An 18,468-nucleotide genomic window follows, 5' to 3' on the forward strand; every position below is an offset into this window, starting at 1 on the left:
GTAATAAAATAACAGTTGTTTGCCTGCGAGGGATCTGAGAGGTTGTTTATAATGGGTCTGTGAACACTGATGAACTTTGACGCTATTTGATGACCACAAAAAAACAAGACAGAGGAGCCACGATTTCAGGATTTAATTACGCCAAATTACAAAGAAATAAAACACACGATGCTTTCATTTCTTGAGAAGTTGATGTACAGACTTATAGACAGATCTTTCCTCAGCATATGGAATATAAATAGTGTGGTGAATTTACAGATCAGCAATGGGCTTGTGTGGCCAATAAGGATGCTTTTCTTTGTCCAGCTTTGTTTCTGGGAATGTGTCATTCAGGTCTTCAATCGTCATCTGGTCAAATGGGATCATGTTCTTGAATTTTTCCAGCTGGGAAAGGAAGAAAAGATGATCAGAAAAAAGAAAAAAAACAAAACATGGCTTTAATAAACCCTACTAGGCCTTAAGTGGAAATGTCTCAGCCGACTTTTTTCTCCTTCAGAATAAAATGTGCTGCCAGTTTTCCATGAACACCCAATATTCAGAAGCACTGGGTGCTACTGAATATCCACCTGAATCTGATAAATACAGAGTAAAGTGGTTGCCCCATGATCGGAAGGTTGGGGGTTCGAATCCACTGAACGGCTATTCTGAGGTACCCCTGAGCAAGGTACTGTCCCTACACACTGCTCTCCGGGCGCCTGCTCAGTGGCTGCCCACTGCTTCACTGAGTGAATGGGCCAAATGCAGAGGAAAAAAAACAAGTAATTTCCCCACGGGGATCAATAAAGTATACATCATTATTATTATCATCATTATTATCACTGACTGTGACTGTGTTCTGGACTGCCAATTTATTTAATATTCCTCTGTCTCTGAATGTGTGCCAGCCTGAAATTAAACTGTGGCTGTCAGAGTTGGTGGAGACACGTATACATAATAATGTATACGTGTGTATATATACATATACTTGTACTTCTGGGAGTATAAGTGTTGAGGGGGGAGCGGAGGCTGCCATTGCAACTTGGATAAATGCTATAATGATTACAGAGTATCTGAAGACTGCCCTTCGCCTCAAACAGGTGGAGCTCCAAACTGCCTTTTCTGCTAATTAATTCTGTGATGTTAACGCTGTGCGCCCCAGTGCACTTTTTCCAGCAGTCACCTGTTGTCTCGGGTGTGGCTATGATACTTTAACCTGATCTAACAGGTGCAAACGTTTTCTGGACCCCTGAGGCAAGTGAAAATCCCGTCATCGCTTCCTGTGTTTCTGCTCCAGCTCCTGACAAACTGCTGCCAGGTACTAACACCTAATGCAAAACCGAGTCAAGTCAAGTAGATGCTAGCGGAAAATAGCCTGATGTTTGAGCTTAAGGAAAGATGGTGTTGAAAAAGTTAAATGTCACTTAAGTTGTCCAAAAATAACAAATGAAAAGTATAAGGCTCACCTGTTTTTCATACTGAGCGATACGAGCCTTGGATGCTTCAATGTAGGCAGTGGCTGTTTTGTTCTGGAAGACAAGTAAACATTACAAAAGACTCATTCATGTGCATGTTCATTATCCGTGTTTATGTTGTGCTTGACTTTTTTTATTTTTTCAAAATTAAACTTTGGATTTTGTCCTTCTCAGCTTTATGTTCAGGATGGGACACACATTCTTACATCCACCATCTCCAAACAGAGGCACTCACCGCTTCCTCCTCCTGAGCATTTATAATTGCTGTCTGAGTGTCTACAGGCTCCGGGACCTTCAGGGCACTGAACTGTGGGACACATTAAATATAAGGTTTATACATTCAAGTAACTGGAAAAAAGGCCACAAGTACGCAAAATACACAAAGCACAGCTGCTAATTTTTTCCCAGTATTTTTAAGCAGTGGTTCAAATGTTTCTAACCCCTGTGAAAAACTGTAACTAAAGTGAATCTGGCTGCTGTTTTGGTTTAAACTTTAAAAAATGCTGGAAAAAATGAGTGCAAATTAAAAAGCATGATTATTTTGCCAAAAGCCTGTAACTGGAAAATATCAGTAATATTAATATGACGTTAACATTTTACATTTCTTCATTAAAGCTATCGTAGAGGCACTACGACACTGATTCTAAAAATGTTGGGACACTGTGTAAAATGTAAAGAACAGAATTCAAATCATATTTCATTTGCAATTCGTTGCTAATAAAACATCTCATTTTGTAACTAATTAGGTTAATTGGCAACAGGGCAGTTGCATGCTTGGTTATATAAAAAGCAGCTTAGATAGGCAGAATCTCAAAAGGAAAGGTGGGCAGAGGTTCACCCATCAACAGACTTTTATTAAAAGTGGTAGATTTTTCATATTTGATATGTTTCAAACACGTTTCTAGGTTTTACTATGAATAAAAAAAGGAGCTTATGAGATTTACAAATCATTGCATTCTATGTTTATTTGTATGTTGCGTAGGTGCCAACTTCTTTTGAATCGGTACATTTAGTGCAGGCTTACCTTCTTTTCAAACTCATCTACCATGCCTGCTTTAGCCACAACAGATCTGTAGTAGCTCCAGTCAATAGCAGGAGGTTTCTCGGGTAGAGAGGTGAGTCTGTGAACACACAACAGCTAACTTACTGTCATCACAAGACATGTAAACAGACAAGACATGACAGAAGAGCTCCTATTGACAAAATCTGCACACTTTCACAGATGTATTCTGGGCATACTCATGATGCAATGCCAATAACAGATGCAGAGGTCGTCTAAATAAAGTTAATTACAGTTAACTAAATACTAAGAAATAATACCAAACATGTATGACACGGGTGGCAAAGAAGAGCATGCTGGTGACTTCACATCAGGCTATTTTATGGGCGCAATGCGCCTTTGTAAAATGCTAGAACAGGGTTTGAAGACTGAATACACACTTGGCAGCAATGGCATCACTTCGTGTCTTCAGGTTGTTGAACATGGTCCTCTGGTTGGGCGGCACCCTCTCAGCGAAAGCCGTCCAGTCAATGGCCTTCAGTGCAGCTCGTCTCCCAGCCATGTTTGGGAATGTGTGAGCTGAAGAGGACAACAAGACCAGAGACCGGTGTTTCAGATTAACTGGTGTTGGTCAAACAGAACGCAGGGACTGAAGCTGTCACAATTTCAGCTTTACATTTGGATTCCTGTGCTGGTTGTTTTTAATGCAACACTTCAGTCATCAGAAAGACACTAAACAAAATCTGAAAACAAATAAAAGTATTGACTCATTTAAAGATTCTTCTCCTGAAAGTGAAACTCCTACAAATACCTCTGTTCCCAACTTTCAGGTGACAAACTTATACTGAGGCCATTTAGTAAATCCAGCAGCTTTTTAACATCAAAAGAAGGCTCTGCGCTGCTGCAGACATTAGTAAATCTGACCCTAAACTAGAGCTGGGCGATATGAGATTTTTTCATATCACGATATGTTTTTTTCATTTCAGGCGATAACGATATCTATCACGATATAAGCCAAATAACTATATTTGTAAGATTTAAATGTGCCGTTGCTCACAAGTAAAATGTGAAATAATCAGCAGCTTGTTTTTATTTAAAATTCAAATTCAATTTTTTTTTATTTGTCACGTACACAGTCATACACAGTACGATATGTAGTGAAATGTTAAATATTTATTTCCCATAATAAGTTCAACAGGGTAGATGTACTTAAGGAACATGAGACTTTTTCAGATAAATAAAGGCAAATATTGCAAACTACACAAAAGGCAGCCGCTAAAGCGTTTAAGTTTCAAAATAGAACAAACGAAACAGACTACTAAATTGTCAATTCCACTTAGAAACAAAATATTAATTCTAAAAATAAATCTTAGTTTGTTTTACAGAAGAACAGACAAAACTGACTAACTTTTGTCAATATCAAATAAACTGAGAACTAAAAGGAAATTCTCAATCTCTCCTTGTTGTATAGCTGAGCTTTTCAAACAGTTTTAACAGTTACTTTAGTCTGACAAAAGCCGAATGACGAATTAGCGCTTCCAGTCAGAGACTGAGGCTACGTCCACACGTACACGGGTATTTTTGAAAACGGAGATTTTCCATTTTCGTTTTAAAAAATAATCCCGTCCACACATAAAGGCAGAAATGAAGGAAAACGCTGCTATGAACATGCCAAAGCAGCAGGTGGCGCTAGATTCCTAACCGTGCCTAAATGTTGGCCAATCAGAAGTCTAGAAGCCTCGGTGGGAAAAAGTAAACAAAGCTGGGGCATAGAAGCAGAACCGAGTCGTATGTGTGGAGGGACAGTAACTGTGTGTATATGTAAGCATTTAAACACTGCAGAGAGTAGAATTAACAGTAACAGTATTGTAGAAATCCATTTCACCGAAACAATAACGTGGCGCACAGTGTGACGCATGCACCAGTTTATTGTATTTCCAGACTTGCTTTCGGCACAATTTACAGTGCACGCTACTCTATTTTTGTCAGACTTGAAATAGCCGAAATACCTTCCCACTACGGAACTTCTATGGCTCTTCCGTTTGACAATCTCTCCGGCATTGGAACCATCATCTGTTTTCTCTTCGGTCACGCTCGGTTGATTTTTCTAGTCGGCACACTCATTTCCTCCATTACCCGCTGGCTGCTTCCCAAACAAACACACGTGCGGCTTGGCACTTGTGCTGTACATAACAAGTCACGCGACGTGACGCTGCGGCTGTGATTGGTTCGGCTCTGCGCTACTTAATTTGGATTGGCTGACCTTTTTTTTTTTTTTTTTTTTTTTTTTTGAGGACAAGAGCGGCGAGGTCTATCGCGATAGCTTAATTTCTCTATCGAGTAAAAGTTATATCGCGATACATATCGTTATCGTTCTATCGCCCAGCTCTACCCTAAACGTTCTTCCATCTTTAAAATGCCAGCCTTTGTAATAAGGGATATTTTTTCACAGGCTTTTCTCATTTAAATCACCCCATAAAACAACAGGGTTGGAACGCAGTGTGCCGCTTTGTAGTCCATCTTCAACACGGCGGACATCCTGAGTCACATCGTTAAGGAGAGACAAGTGTAAGGCTGTTCTCTTTTCCTAAGTCCTGAGAAATTCTCCTATCCACTTTTCCTGGTAAGAGTTTAGGAAAAGAGATTAGGACTAGGATACAGGAGGTACTTTTGGAAAGCATTCCAGGTGTAGTTGTGTCACAGGTTAACCGGGTTTACTGTCACAATGACAGCGTAACATGGGCTGACATCCAATCTGAGTGCAGATACGTGTATGTGTAATTGTATGGTGTAGTTGCAGTGATGATCGATCTCACATCAAAGAAAGCTTTCGGGAATATTTAAAATATCCTGGTATGTTTAAAACACATTGAGCTGGTCATTGTCTAAAAATGGAGAATGAGCACTGAGCATATAGCTGCCCACGTTAGACTGACTGGGTGAACAGCACCATGCAGGGAAACCCGAAAGTCGGTGGAGCTGATCGGTGATGTCATAGGGAAAATATCAGCTTGTGATTTATGTTACAGAAACACAAAGGTGCGCGACCGGACAGAAGGCTTTTTAATATTTATTTATTTGTTTTTAATTAAAATAATGTAATCGTTGTCTGAAGATAATTTTCATACTGATTATCACCTTACAATCAATAACGATGCTGCTTTAACTTTCTGGGTAAAATATTGCTCAGTGAGAGCCATTAAAGGGTTGTTTTTCTTAACAGATTGTTTTTTTTTATTTATTATTGTTGTTCTTATTAAAATGTCCCATCCGCACACTTATGTTATACAGCTAACGCAATGTGCCTTCAGTCTAATGAACTTAAAACGTAGCTAAACATTAGCAGCATAAGCATCCCGAGGTTAGCACGCAGTAAACACAGTTTATACGTTGCTGTCGTTTTATTTTTTCTAACATTATGTGAACAACTTTGAAAAAGATGTCCAAGATTAGACTGTGGCGATTAGTTTTAAGGTTTGTTTTGATAAATCTGAACTTCATGTACATACCAACTCCGCAGGGACAGACCGCCGACAGGAAGCGGAAGACTGTCTTCTTCTTCTACATATATATTGGCGGTTGGCAAACAACTGAAAGGTGCATTACCGCCACCAACTGGTATGGAGTGTGGTCTGGAACATCACTCAAAAAACCCTAAAAAAACCCAAACAAACAAAGCCCATCATTAATCCTTTTCCCTATTTCCACCATAAACTCTGGGACCACAACTGCTACACCAGTTTCTCTCCACATCATATTGTAAGCCTTTTCTATGTCAAAAAACACTGCAACTACATTCTCTTTATTTATTTCTGCTGAGTTCATGTTCCAAACACAATACCGGATCCATTGCATTTCTCCCTCTTCGGAACCCACTTTGATGTTTAGATATATAGCCTTTACTTTCTGTATAGTATATTAATCTTTCATTTATCATTCGTTCCATTACTTTGCAGACATTTGATGTTAAAGCGATAGGCCTGTAAATTTCCTGGGTGGACACCACCACAGCCTCCTTCCAGCTTTGTGGCAGTTTTCCACCCTCCCAAACTCTGTTATACAACTCTAACAAAAGATCTTTAGCTGACTCACTGAGTTGGTTTAACATGATATAGCATGCCTGATCTATTCCTGGTGCTGATAATTTAGATTTCTAGAGTACTCGATGTAGTTCTGTCTTTGTAAAAGGAATATTTAATGAATCATCTGTATCCTCTACCAGTTCCAATAAGTCTCCATTCTCTGTAATTGTCATTTCTCTTCCTCATCGCCCTTCCTTACTAACATTGCCTGAACTGTGGATGTTAACAAAAGTTTTTGCCAACACATTTGCCTTTTTCTCATCTCATGTTACTACTCCATCCCTCAAGATTGGATAACGATACTCCCTTTTCATACCATTCATCCTTCTAATCATTGACCAAACATTCTGTATTTTTGTCTCCCTCCCCACTGAATTACAAAAACCCCTCCAGAATTCCCTCTTTGCATTTTTAATGGTTGTTTTTACCTTAGCTTGTTATCTTTTATATTCAGTGAAATTCTGAAAATTGTGATTCTTCTTTAATATCTTAAAAGCCTAATCACTTTATCACACTTCTTCGTCCACCAAGGTACAATTGTCTTCTTCCTTCTACCTTCTTTCCTTTTTATCACCCTGCTTGCCGCCTCTAAAACTGCCTCACAAATAGAATAATTTAACTCATCCACCCCCACATTCATATCAATCTTTTGCATTTCTTGATCACTAACTATTCTAAATGTATCCCAATCAGGATCATTAAAACACCACTTCTTCACCCCCTTATATCCTGTTTCTCTATAATCAACTCAATCTCTGTCATTATAGGATAATGGTCACTTTCAGTACCTGCCAGGAACAATTACCTCCCAATGAGTTTGACTCCAAAGTAAGGCCAATTGCTGATTCGGACCCTGTTATAACATTCACTCTTGTATCACTTCCATCATTTACGGAAGACGGTCAAACAGTTTAACTGCCTACATGGCTTAAAATTGCCATCTGCTGTTTGGTGTGTGTGACGATCGTGAATAGGGACGAAGGACAAATAGTACAATGAAACAAAGAAAAAAAAGAGAAGAAAAAAAATAGAAATCAACTAAACATAACATTCAATGCTGAAATGAATTATTCTGATAATAAATGCAAGTAAATAGCTGTAATTTGGCATGAATGTGCTTTACTAATTTTTCCAGCTTTACTCTAAAGAGCTGAATGAAATGAACCACAAACCTGGTAATTTTTACAATAAAGTAAAATTTGTAAAATTTTTAGCTGATTTCAAGCCAAAATAAACCAATAATTAATAATCTTTCAGAGACCTGAAAACAAAACACTACAAGAAGAAATACTGGTAAAATGAGAAACTTTATTTTACAACTGTTACATTTTTTTTTTTATTAAGAATAAACAAATTATGGCCAAACTTTGTGTCGGACAAATGGCTTCACATTTGGCTCTAGAACACTCTGGTATACAGAGAGGTTCGTACTTGAATCAGTGACTACAAGACTCTAGTTTCCAATAGCTGGGAATCGAATAAGCCGTGCTACCATGTTTCTTCAGAGAGAAGGTGCTTCTTCCTGTTAACCCTTCCAAACAACCCATGGTAATTAGTCTTTTTCTAACTGTTCTAATTGTCATGGACTTTAACATTTGAACTGAGCCCCGTAGTGTCTGAGATGTAGCTCCTGTTTTGTTAGTTTGTTTTTTTGTTTTTATTACAGTGCCACTGAGCATTGCATTGCCTGACCTTGGGGTGTATTTGCTGGGGAAGAGTGTGAGATTGTGTTAGCATACACCTGAATGCTCCACACCAGAAAACTGCCAAAACCTCTACTTTTATAGAGGTGCTCATGCTGGTTTTTAAAAAAACAACAACAAAAAAACCAAAAAACAAAATCTTAGTAGCATTTCACATAAGATGAACATGTGGATAACTGTGAATAATAAATAATCTGCTCTGGACTGCAGTGAATGATTGCACAGACAAGACAGACTGACATTGTTAATGATAGGAGGACAGCTGAGTTACAAAGAAAAATGTTGAACTTTGAATTTAATACTGACTACATACACTCCTAAAACTGTCCAGATTCGCTGTTGTATAGTGTAGGCTGCTCTGTTGTATCAGACAACTGCATTTCTTCTGACAGACTGAGCGATAAGTGATCAGTGATGACTATCAGAAGATCACTGTAGTCCTGGAATACTCCAAGGGGAACACAAGCAGACAATCAAAATTTGGGTGAATATGCTTTTACTTTGTCTTTGGTTTCATGAGCCTGTGGTGCATCATGCACACAGTTAACACTTAATATCAATGAAATCAAAGATTGCAATCCTGAATGCACTGAAATTAACCACTGACATTCACTTGGAAATGATTAACCCTGAACGCACGTCAGCCAGTGAGGGTGAGTGGAAGTTAAAGATTACACATGAAGTAATAAAATCCAGAGCAAACCAGCAGTCAGCAATATTTATTTACAAGACCCAGCATTTTGCAACCTAGATGTATTTTCACTCTACTTAGATCCAGCTGTCAGTCCAATGCCGACACAGATTTTATCCTTGCTGCTCGGATCCTGTGCCCACAGTCTGAGATGTGTGAATGGACTCAAATACAGCAACACGTGGAAATCATGCTCCGCAGCTTTACTGCAGTGGTGCCGGTAAGTTTATGTGACTAATTTTTAGCACATGTGCAATTCTGAGCAGCATAAAGATTCATCATTTTTTAGGTTTTTTCATTGCATTGGCTCTTCAAAACGATCATTTTAATTGCATTAGTCATTTTATGCCCTGATTGTTCTTGGCTTTTAACAGTGAGACTGAGCTTGATTACTGTGCACTGGTGCATGTTTGAATGCATTTTTTATTTATTTGACTTAAAGGTAAATATTTAAACAATCTCTGTTTTGGAGGAAGGAAGGTTCAGGGTTTAAGTAGTCATCATCATGGGCTCATCTGATTAGAATGAAAATAAGCAGTCAATCATTTACAGGTTTTGTCATTTTATTGAATAATGGGTAAAGGAAGGAAAGACACATGGACTGCTATCTCTAAAAAGGACAAAGTATGATTTAAGTGACTCAAAATGATACATGAACTCAGGCGACTCAAAGAGAAACTCACCTCAGCGGCTGCCCCTTGTGGGAGTGAAGAAAGAGTGAGTGGTAGGTGAGTGCAGTCCTTATATAACGAGTGACAGGTGAGTGCAATTAAGGCCAAGCACCACACCCAATCAAAGGTGAGGAAAAGAAACAAGGTGCATCTGGTGAAGTGAATGTGCTAAAAGGTGAGCCTTTACAACAGCTGCCCCCATATTTCTACTGAGAAATATGTTCAAAGGATTAGAGATGCTCTTTTTCACGAAGCGGGGGCAGAGGAATCAGACATACTACAGGTCTAATATAGTAGTGATGGTGAGATGAAGCCTCATGATGAACTGAAGCTTTCCATCCAATTGGTCGACTCATGGTTCGAAGCATTGTGATGATTCATTTGCTCTACTGCGCCATCAAGTGGACAATTCAAGTGAAGCGGGCTCTTTGATTATAATGATGTGTAAACCTTATGTACATCTGGATAATGACACAAACTAGTGTTTGGTGCTTCACTTTTTAATAAACTAAAAAACAGAAATCAGATTATAGGATGTGTAGTGTTGTTTATTTATATTTTGGTGTTTATCATTTGTGATATTTATTACTGTGTGCATACTTTATTAGGAGAGACAAAATTTAAAAAAAAAAAAAAAAAACATCTCTTCCTTGCTGGTTCCATCGAAGAAGAAATGCACAAGTAACTATGTAGCACGTACGTAATCCAATTCCACAACACGGTGTGATGGGGAATCAGCTGTTTTCCTGCCCATGTTATTTCGAATCTGGCGCGAACCGGTGAACCAGTCCCTGAATCAGTCACGTGGTACGGACTGCCCGCGAGGCCTCGAACGTCACTGCCTACGTAATCAAAGCAAGCCTCGATACGCGCTTCAGAAAAACGCCCCCGCGATTACCCGACGCACGATTCGAAGCTTCGACACACAGGACACATCACTATAATATAGGTTCAGGGGGTCGACCTAGAGGTACACAACGCAGGCCAGACAGTTCAGGGGGCCGACCATGTAGCCAGCGGTGGCGGCAAAGCAGATCCAAATGCCAACCACGTGGGATGCAGTGGCAGGCCCAGACCTGCAGACCGTCGGGCAGTTTTGCAGGCGCTGGGGGCAATGTACGGGGCTTGGCAGAGGCAGGACCAGGTGATGCAGGAGCAGGCAGCGCCCTGACCACTGGCGGAATGGCAGCCACAGGCAGTGGAACTGGTGATAGTGGCACTGCTGGTGACAACATAGGTACTGCTGATGGTAGAGTATGAGGTGGCTGAATGAATTCAGAGCCATCAGCGGACACAAGGATGTGCTGGAGCGGTTCTCCTGAACTGGAAGATGTGAACAAACATTGGGCATGCGTGGAACTGCTCTGGGGTTGGAAGTCTGTGATTGGACCTTGGAGTGTCCATCCTAAGCAGGTTTTGACTGCTGCAGGAGATCCAAATGGTCCATGTCTAACTGGTGCAATAGGCTAATAAGGTGGGTATGATCAGAGCCTATGAGCAGTAGTGGAGCTGCTTTGTTAATAAAGGTTAATGGGATACCTTGAAGACGCTTGTATCTCCGTTGAAGAGAGGATACGGGGTAGGTGTGGTCTGAAAGTGCTAAGTGACTTGTAGCGAAGGCATTATTAATTGTGTAAGTTTTCTCTGGATGTGCGATGGGAGAAATCTGGAAACTTACAGAAGAACCTTGAATAGTTTCAACTTCTTGATGGACAGTTCTGAGTGATGAGCTTCTCAGCTTTCCCAGTTAGGTGGAGATGCTGAGCTGCAGATGTCAGAAGCATGGTACGTTGGGAGCCATCATCAAGTATTGCATATGTTTCCAGGGTTCTTTTGCCATTATGCAGGAGCACTTTCACAACCTTTAATAGTACACTAGTACAATCGCTAGGTCTATCAAAGTACAGTGTCCTCACTACAGGATTAGTTCCAGTTCTAGGTCTCTGATTCACCTCACATAGGATCTGTAGATGTCTTTCCATGCAGGTGGCACATGCTTTCCTCAGATCACACTTCGCAGTGTGATAAGTTCTAGCACAATGCCAGCACCATTTGTTTCTCTTTATCCAGTGTATTTTCTCATCTTTTGTCTTGTTAATGAACATGGGGCACTTGCTAATGTGGTGTTCAGGTGAGCAGCAATATGCACATCTTGCCTTAATCATTATGATGGGTTGTGCTGCCTGTACAGGATCGGATGCATTTGTCCCATGAAATATTGTTGTGAGTGGAGAGGTGTACTTATGGGCAGGTCGTGGCTGGTTAAAGGATGAAACGGCACTGTCCTTTCTTGGTTGACACTTTCATTCCATTTGCAACCAGGATGAGAACAAAGGTAAGTCATACATCATCTCCTTGTTCCTTGTAAATGTGCCGTTTGAAGCAACTGGAATGCTCTGCGGGCAACTTTTCAAGTAGGCGATCGACATGGGAGCCACAATTTAGTTCTGTCCGTCCTTGATCACCCATAGTGCTAAGCAAACCAACTAAAGCTTGCACACGAAGAGCAAAGTTATCCAGAGTCCGACCATCACCTGCTCTGAAAGGAGGAAGCTCCAGTATATTCCGTAGCTCTTTCAATGCTAGCTGTCTTGGTTGCCCATAATGCTCATCAAGAGCTTTGATGGGTGTATTTGGGTGTATTTAAGTGTATGGGTCAGGAGCATAGGAAAAGGAAATAGCTAACCGTTTAGCTTTGTCTACTTTCAGATGATCGAGAAGGACATGATATTTGAAATGCTTTGTCTCATGAGGGTCAAGCAGGTTAGTAAGGGCCATTCGTAACAGCCTATACTGGATTTCATCTTCCCAGTAAGGTCTGGGAAAGAAGGACCCTCAAGCTTATACACATGTTCTAGTGCTAACAGGGTGACTAGAACTAGCAGTAATGGGTACTGAAGGGTTTTGTGCATGCAAACAATCAGATGTAGCTGGTTGCTGCTTTACAGGAGGGTGCTGCCTTGGTTCTGGAATGCAAACGAGAGGTTGAGCGGGGTCTTCGTCTAGAGGAACAGCAGGTTGAACACATGAAATCTGGTGGGGACCTTGCAGTGGTGTGGCCAGGAAATTAAAAGGAGTCTCATCAGGTGTAGGAAAAACTGGTCTAGGCAAACCACTTGAAGGAACTGCAGCATCTAATATTGTTGAATTAGGGAAAGGAGGGCTAGCAGCCAGAACTGCACCAGAGTGACAGCTAACCTGGGGGGGCTGAGAGGGTGATTGACATGTTGCTGGATCAATCACTGGGAACTGCTCATGATGCGTTTGGGGAATGGCTTGTAAACGGCATACAGAGGATTTGCTTTCATCAGATGAAACAGTGTGAATTGAAGATCTGGAGGAATGGGGAGGAGATAAATGAATCATAAATTGCCTAATCTCCCTCATTGTCATCAGGAGTTCCCTCATCACCTCATCTTGATTTGTGGGTAAAGGAGCAGGGGATGTCTCTGGTTGACTTTCTGACTGCCCGCCAGGATCCTGCAGCCCATGTGTGTCTGTGTCACTATGCTGGCATTCTGTTTGACTCTCTGTATCACATCTAGCACTTCTACTTCCGGGATACTGAACGTCATACTGCTGCAGGTGGGCAGGAGGTCGCCTTTCACGACCGGAACGTCTCAAATCTTCAGTCAATGGCTGCTGTGTATCCATGACGTTAACACTACTCCGGCTCGGAGGACCGTGTTTTGGAGGAAGGAAGGTTCAGGGTTTAAGTAGTCATCATGGGCTCATCTGATTAGAATGAGAATAAGCAGTCAATCATTTACAGGTTTTGTCGTTTTATTGAATAATGGGTAAAGGAAGGAAAGACACACATGGACTGCTATCTCTAAAAAGGACAAAGTATGATTTAAGTAACTCAAAATGATACATGAACTCAGGACTCAACGAGAAACTCACCTCAGCTACCACCCCTTGTGGGAGTGAAGACAGAGTGAGGGGCAGGTGAGTGCAGTCCTTATATAACGAGTGACAGGTGAGTGCAATTAAGGCCAAGCACCACACCCAATCAAAGGTGAGGAAAAGAAACAAGGTGCATCTGGTGAAGTGAATGTGCTAAAAGGTGAGCCTTTGCAACAATCTCCTCATTAATGACAATTACGACCTGTGGATTCCAGTTGGGTATTATCGGCAATAATATCACTAAAAATGCACTAAACTCACAGGTCGTACCATCTGATCTCCGAACCCTGTGTTCTATATCAGGGCTCTTCACGTGGACAGTCCTCCTCAAAACCCATCACTGACCACCAGCTATGTCCACGGCACCTCCTCTTTCTCACTACTCCCCCTGACTGTGAGCCAGAGTCTGGATGCAACTGCCCAACGCTGGCCTGAACGGGAAGCTGTGATCTTTGTGCAGGATGGCATCCGAAAAACGTTTGCACAGTTTCAACAAGACGTACGTGATTTCATCCATTTAGCTTTTGCTTTTTCATGCATTTGACAACCCTTACATGTTATTTATATGTATTTAGTTGTTGTTTTAGTGGTTGAATCTGACGTTTTAATCATATTAATATGGGCTTTTCCCATTAAGATCCAAGATGTAGGACCTTTACTGTCAGTGATGACTTTGCATAAGAATCTGGTTGATTGTTAAACCCGATTACATCATTTTAAGAAAAGCATGGACATAAAATGTGGTTCCTGGAAAGTATTAACCTGGTTTGATAGTGACTCTCTGTGCACCATCTGTAGTTTGTCTTTTGAAGAAATTAAAAAATAAGATTAGCTGTGTTAAAAAGCCCATCTTACTGACATCAGAAAGAGACTTAAAAACAAAAAGAAAAGACAGAAGAAGCTTATTTAAGTTTGCTGTTTTTTACCACAGAACCCTGTTAATCATTTTTAACTTTTGAAAGTGTTGTGTGTTTTTTTTTTTTTTTGTCATTTTATTTTTGTGCAGGTTGACAAGGCTGCTGCAGGCCTTCTTGCTCTGGGGCTGAAGCGAGGCGATCGACTGGGAGTCTGGGGGCCAAACACATATCAGTGGATCCTTTTCCAGTTTGCTTCAGCCAAGGCTGGAATCATACTGGTTAGTACAGGAGCTGTGTACATGCCCTTGAAACAGCTTTTACAGCACCGTAGCTTGTGTTATCAAACACAGTCAAATGTAAGTGACAAGGACATTGAACCTGGCAGTTGCATAGAGGAGCTGTTATGTAATCTCACAATTTTATGCTCACCAGCTCAAAAGTAATCTGTCATCATCACCTATAGTATAATGTGCATAATAAGACACCTTTCTCACTCACTATGTGTTAACAGACCTCTCTGCATTAAATCATACTTGTTATTAATCTCTGGCTCTCTTCCACAGCATGTCTTTTATCCTGTCTTCCTTCTCTCGTGTGAGGGAGTTTTTCCTTCCTACTGTCGCCAACCTGCTCGCTCATAGGGGGTCATATGATTGTTGGGTTTTTCTCTGTATGCATTATTGTAGGGTCTACCTACAATATAAAGCATCTTGAGGCAACTGTTATTGTGATTTGGTGCTCTTTAAATAAAATTGATTTGAATGATATGGTATGATTTCTGTAGTCTTTTGAAAAAAGACAGTGAAGCTTTGCATGGATAAAACTTTTGTCTTTGAACTGTTATCTTTGCAGGTGCCCTTGAACCCAGCCTATCAGGTAAAGGAAGTGGAGTTCACTATACTAAAGGTACAGTCAGTTGGCCCTATTGGGACAATAGCCTGAAATTGAATAGAAATGTTTAGCCTGCTTACAATTTCTATGCTGTACTTCCATTGGTTACTGATAATTTACTGGATTATTCAAGCGTAAAGGAATTTGAATGTATTTAAACAGATTTGTTGCATCTAGGTCCAGTGTAAGGCAGTGGTATGTCCAACCAGCTTTAAAACCCAGAGATTTTGTGAGATGCTGAGGGAGATTTGCCCAGAGATTGGCACAACACCAGGAGGCAAATTTAAAAGCTCCAGGTTAGTCAGATTCAAATATCCCTCCTCTGCTGATATTAAGGGACTATGAAATCTTTTTATAACATATCACTTTTAAAAAAATGATAGTGTTGAAGTTGAAGCTGTTTAGGATTTGAGACAAAGATATGGTCATGGTTTTTTTTTAGGTTGCCATACTTGGAAATGGTGATTGTGACCGACAGCAGGCAGCCAGGGATGCTCCACGTAGATGATGTGATGCAAGCAGGGGAGAGTCGGCACCACAGAGAGCTGATGGATCTGCAGAGCAAGCTTTCCTTTGATGACCCCATCAACATTCAGTTTACATCAGTAACATTCAGTGTTTCAACTTTTTCCAGGGCACACATGTATCATATTGACCTGTAACAACAATTAGAGCATTGAAAACGATCTAATAATCATTCTGCTCATTGTTGTACAAATTGCTCATTTGTATAAGGGTACGACTGGGAACCCAAAAGGAGCTGTGCTTTCCCACCACAACATTGTAAATAATGCCTACTTCCTGGGCCTCCGTGTCGGTTACGGATGGAGAGTAAGTTCATGTACGTGTTACTAACAAGAAGAAAGCACAAATAATAGTGAATTACTTCCTTATCTCTATTCACCATCAGCCTCGGGTGCGAGTGTGTGTGCCTGTTCCATTCTACCACTGCTTCGGCTCCGTGCTTGGAGGAATGAGCATGGCAGTTCACGGCATCACGCTAGTTTTTCCTTCCGCAGCCTACAACAGCTGTGCCAATTTAGAGGCCATTCAAAGTGAAAAGTACAGCACCACTCATCTTCACTATCATAAGTGTCCAGCTGTACGAGAATAAGCACTTTCACAGATTACCATCCATGTCTTTTCTTTTACTCCAGGTGCAATTTTGTGTACGGTACCCCCACCATGTTCACTGATCTGCTAAGCCAAGATTTACAAAAACATGATTTGTCTTCAGTTGAAGCTGGTGAGAGACCAAAAGACATGACACCACATTTAATGGGTTAAAATTGGTGTCATGTCTACCCTTCATATTTGCTACTGCATTTTTAGGGATCATGGGAGGTTCTCCGTGCCCTCCAGAGATTGTGAGAAGACTGACAACAGACATGAATATGAAGGAGATAACAGTGAGATGATACCTCTTCAGATAACACTAAAACTTACCGGAGAAGCACGTACCAGCACATAGCAACATATGCAAATCATTTTTCCCCCAGTTATGCTATGGAACAACTGAAAATAGTCCTGTTACATTTCTTGGGTTTCCAGAGGACAACGAGAAGCTGAAGATTAACACCGTAGGATGCATCCTGGGTCACACTGAGGTATAATTTCTTTCCCACACAAACCTTCATCTACACATCCCTCTAACACAGTGACACGTGGTATTTTTGCATGCCTTAACCTTAGGCTAAATTGGTGGACCCCACTACTGGGGAGATTGTCCCTCTTGGGGCCTCAGGTGAGCTGCTGATCAGAGGCAGCTGTGTGATGCATGGGTACTGGGATGAGCCAGAGAAAACCAGAGAGGTGATCTCCCAAGACCGCTGGTACAGGACTGGGTAAGGTGGAGTTTCACATATGTCCCTAGATACACAATTGTTGAGTAGAGGGCAGTGTGGGAAGTGTAGTTGTTGTCTGTACAGTGACACAGCCAGTCTGAACAGTCTGGGATACTGCTCCATTGAAGGACGCATAAAGGATATGATCATTCGAGGAGGAGAGAACATCTATCCAGCTGAGATAGAGCAATTTCTCTACAAGCATCCCAAAGTAAAGGAAGTGCAGGTAAGATTAAACCACTTGGGGGCAGCATATGAGTACTAAGTAGTGTCTCTGTGTGGGTATAGAGCTTAAAAATACTATTTTGGTTGTTGTAAGCAATAAGCAGCCTCTGAGAATACGCATTAATCAGCTGTAGTGTTCGGTATAAACTGTAACTCTTCCTTCCCGTGCTTTCAGGTGGTTGGAGTGAAAGATGAGCGGCTGGGTGAGCAAGTTTGTGCTTGCATCAAGCTGAAGGAGGGTCAGAGTTCCAGTGCGGAAGAGATAAGAGCTTTCTGCAAAGGCCAGGTAGGAAGAGATAAAACATAAGACTGCTAGCACCTGTAACCACTTTAAATTGAAGCATGACTGTAGCTTGCCCCCTCTTGCTTTTAGATTTCTCACTTCAAGATCCCACACTATGTGTTATTTGTGGACAGCTACCCTCTCACGGTCTCTGGAAAGGTAGGAAACGTTCACACCAACATGCCATCTGTTTCCGCCATGTATTTATATACTCATAACACATAATTAATATGAAATGAAATATTTTTCTAGATCAAGAAGAACATATTAAAGGAAACAATGGAGAAGAAGTTGGGCCTTTAATTTTGTGTCCACGGTTGGAGAGCACCTGAAATGCAGAACAGTGGAAACTGGAACATTTCCATGTTCTTTTTAAATTGTAGTTGTGGGGTGCTATATAAATAAAAATTATTACATTGTTGTTGTTGTTGTTTTTAAACCAACCATAAAACTTTCTTAACCAAACTATGAAACTTAAATTGCCGAACTGTTCTGTTTTTTTTTAAAGATCTATGACAACACCAATATTTCACTGAATTAAAAGACAAATTGTACCATTGTGCAGTGTGACAAAAAGAACAAAACAAAAAAACCTTTGGGAAAACGATGCTTTGGAAAAGTAAAAGTAAGCGCTCTTTGTGCTGTGTAATCATGAAGCTCCTTTAAACCACTACCACCCTTCTAACCTGGGACACTGTTGAATGGTTAGTAATGGTGCTTTTCTATTCAGTTTGTGCACTCAAAGTTTTTTCTTATTACTAGTCTCATTTACACAGATGTTCAAATTATTGCTCATTTTCTATGTCGAACAAGTTGTAACCTTGTAACATTCTCACTCCTGATGGATGCGCTGGGTTTAATATC

The 18,468-nt window shown here is 40.8% G+C and overlaps 2 protein-coding genes across 5 annotated transcripts; one reads left to right on the plus strand and one right to left on the minus strand.

The window, feature by feature from the left end:
- Window positions 1-118: 118 nt before the first annotated feature.
- On the minus strand, window positions 119-9,675 carry atp5pd (ATP synthase peripheral stalk subunit d). 2 transcript variants are annotated; one of them, XM_026164781.1, is made up of 7 exons: window positions 9,611-9,674; window positions 5,961-6,105; window positions 2,892-3,030; window positions 2,476-2,572; window positions 1,687-1,758; window positions 1,443-1,505; window positions 119-384 (listed from the first exon to the last, which is right to left on the minus strand). In XM_026164781.1, exons 3-7 carry the CDS (start codon window positions 3,011-3,013, stop codon window positions 253-255), a joined length of 486 nt encoding a protein of 161 aa, XP_026020566.1. In that variant the 5' UTR covers window positions 3,014-3,030; window positions 5,961-6,105; window positions 9,611-9,674; the 3' UTR covers window positions 119-252. The 2 variants fall into 2 exon arrangements, with proteins under 2 accessions (XP_026020566.1, XP_026020567.1); XM_026164782.1 differs by lacking the exon at window positions 5,961-6,105 and having other exon boundaries at window positions 9,611-9,675.
- Window positions 8,841-18,066, plus strand: LOC113020639 (acyl-CoA synthetase family member 2, mitochondrial-like). Of its 3 annotated transcripts, XM_026164775.1 has the most exons (17): window positions 8,841-8,889; window positions 9,009-9,147; window positions 13,808-14,003; window positions 14,511-14,639; window positions 15,214-15,267; window positions 15,430-15,548; window positions 15,695-15,857; window positions 15,988-16,083; window positions 16,163-16,314; window positions 16,410-16,498; window positions 16,585-16,661; window positions 16,752-16,859; window positions 16,945-17,096; window positions 17,181-17,322; window positions 17,497-17,607; window positions 17,695-17,763; window positions 17,857-18,066. In XM_026164775.1, exons 1-17 carry the CDS (start codon window positions 8,856-8,858, stop codon window positions 17,905-17,907), a joined length of 1,881 nt encoding a protein of 626 aa, XP_026020560.1. In that variant the 5' UTR covers window positions 8,841-8,855; the 3' UTR covers window positions 17,908-18,066. The 3 variants fall into 3 exon arrangements, with proteins under 3 accessions (XP_026020560.1, XP_026020562.1, XP_026020561.1); XM_026164776.1 differs by lacking the exons at window positions 8,841-8,889; window positions 9,009-9,147 and adding an exon at window positions 10,232-11,072 and having other exon boundaries at window positions 17,857-18,064; XM_026164777.1 differs by lacking the exons at window positions 17,695-17,763; window positions 17,857-18,066 and having other exon boundaries at window positions 17,225-17,322; window positions 17,497-17,562.
- Window positions 18,067-18,468: the final 402 nt, after the last annotated feature.

This window comes from Astatotilapia calliptera, chromosome 4, assembly GCF_900246225.1.
Source record: "Astatotilapia calliptera chromosome 4, fAstCal1.2, whole genome shotgun sequence".
In the NCBI taxonomy this organism is placed as follows: Eukaryota; Metazoa; Chordata; class Actinopteri; order Cichliformes; family Cichlidae; genus Astatotilapia; species Astatotilapia calliptera.

Bases quoted from the DNA above. Each gene is read 5' to 3' on its own strand.
- atp5pd (XM_026164782.1), bottom strand. From the start codon at position 3,013: ATGGCTGGGAGACGAGCTGCACTGAAGGCCATTGACTGGACGGCTTTC. The intron at 1,506-1,686 runs GTGAGTGCCTCT...CTTGTCTTCCAG, and splicing joins ATGCTCAGGAGGAGGAAGCG to AACAAAACAGCCACTGCCTA. The intron at 385-1,442 runs GTGAGCCTTATA...TTCCTTTCCCAG, and splicing joins TCGCTCAGTATGAAAAACAG to CTGGAAAAATTCAAGAACAT.
- LOC113020639 (XM_026164775.1), top strand. From the start codon at position 8,856: ATGATTAACCCTGAACGCACGTCAGCCAGTGAGG. The intron at 16,084-16,162 runs GTAAGTTCATGT...ATTCACCATCAG, and splicing joins GTGTCGGTTACGGATGGAGA to CCTCGGGTGCGAGTGTGTGT. The intron at 16,662-16,751 runs GTGAGATGATAC...TTTTTCCCCCAG, and splicing joins TGAATATGAAGGAGATAACA to TTATGCTATGGAACAACTGA.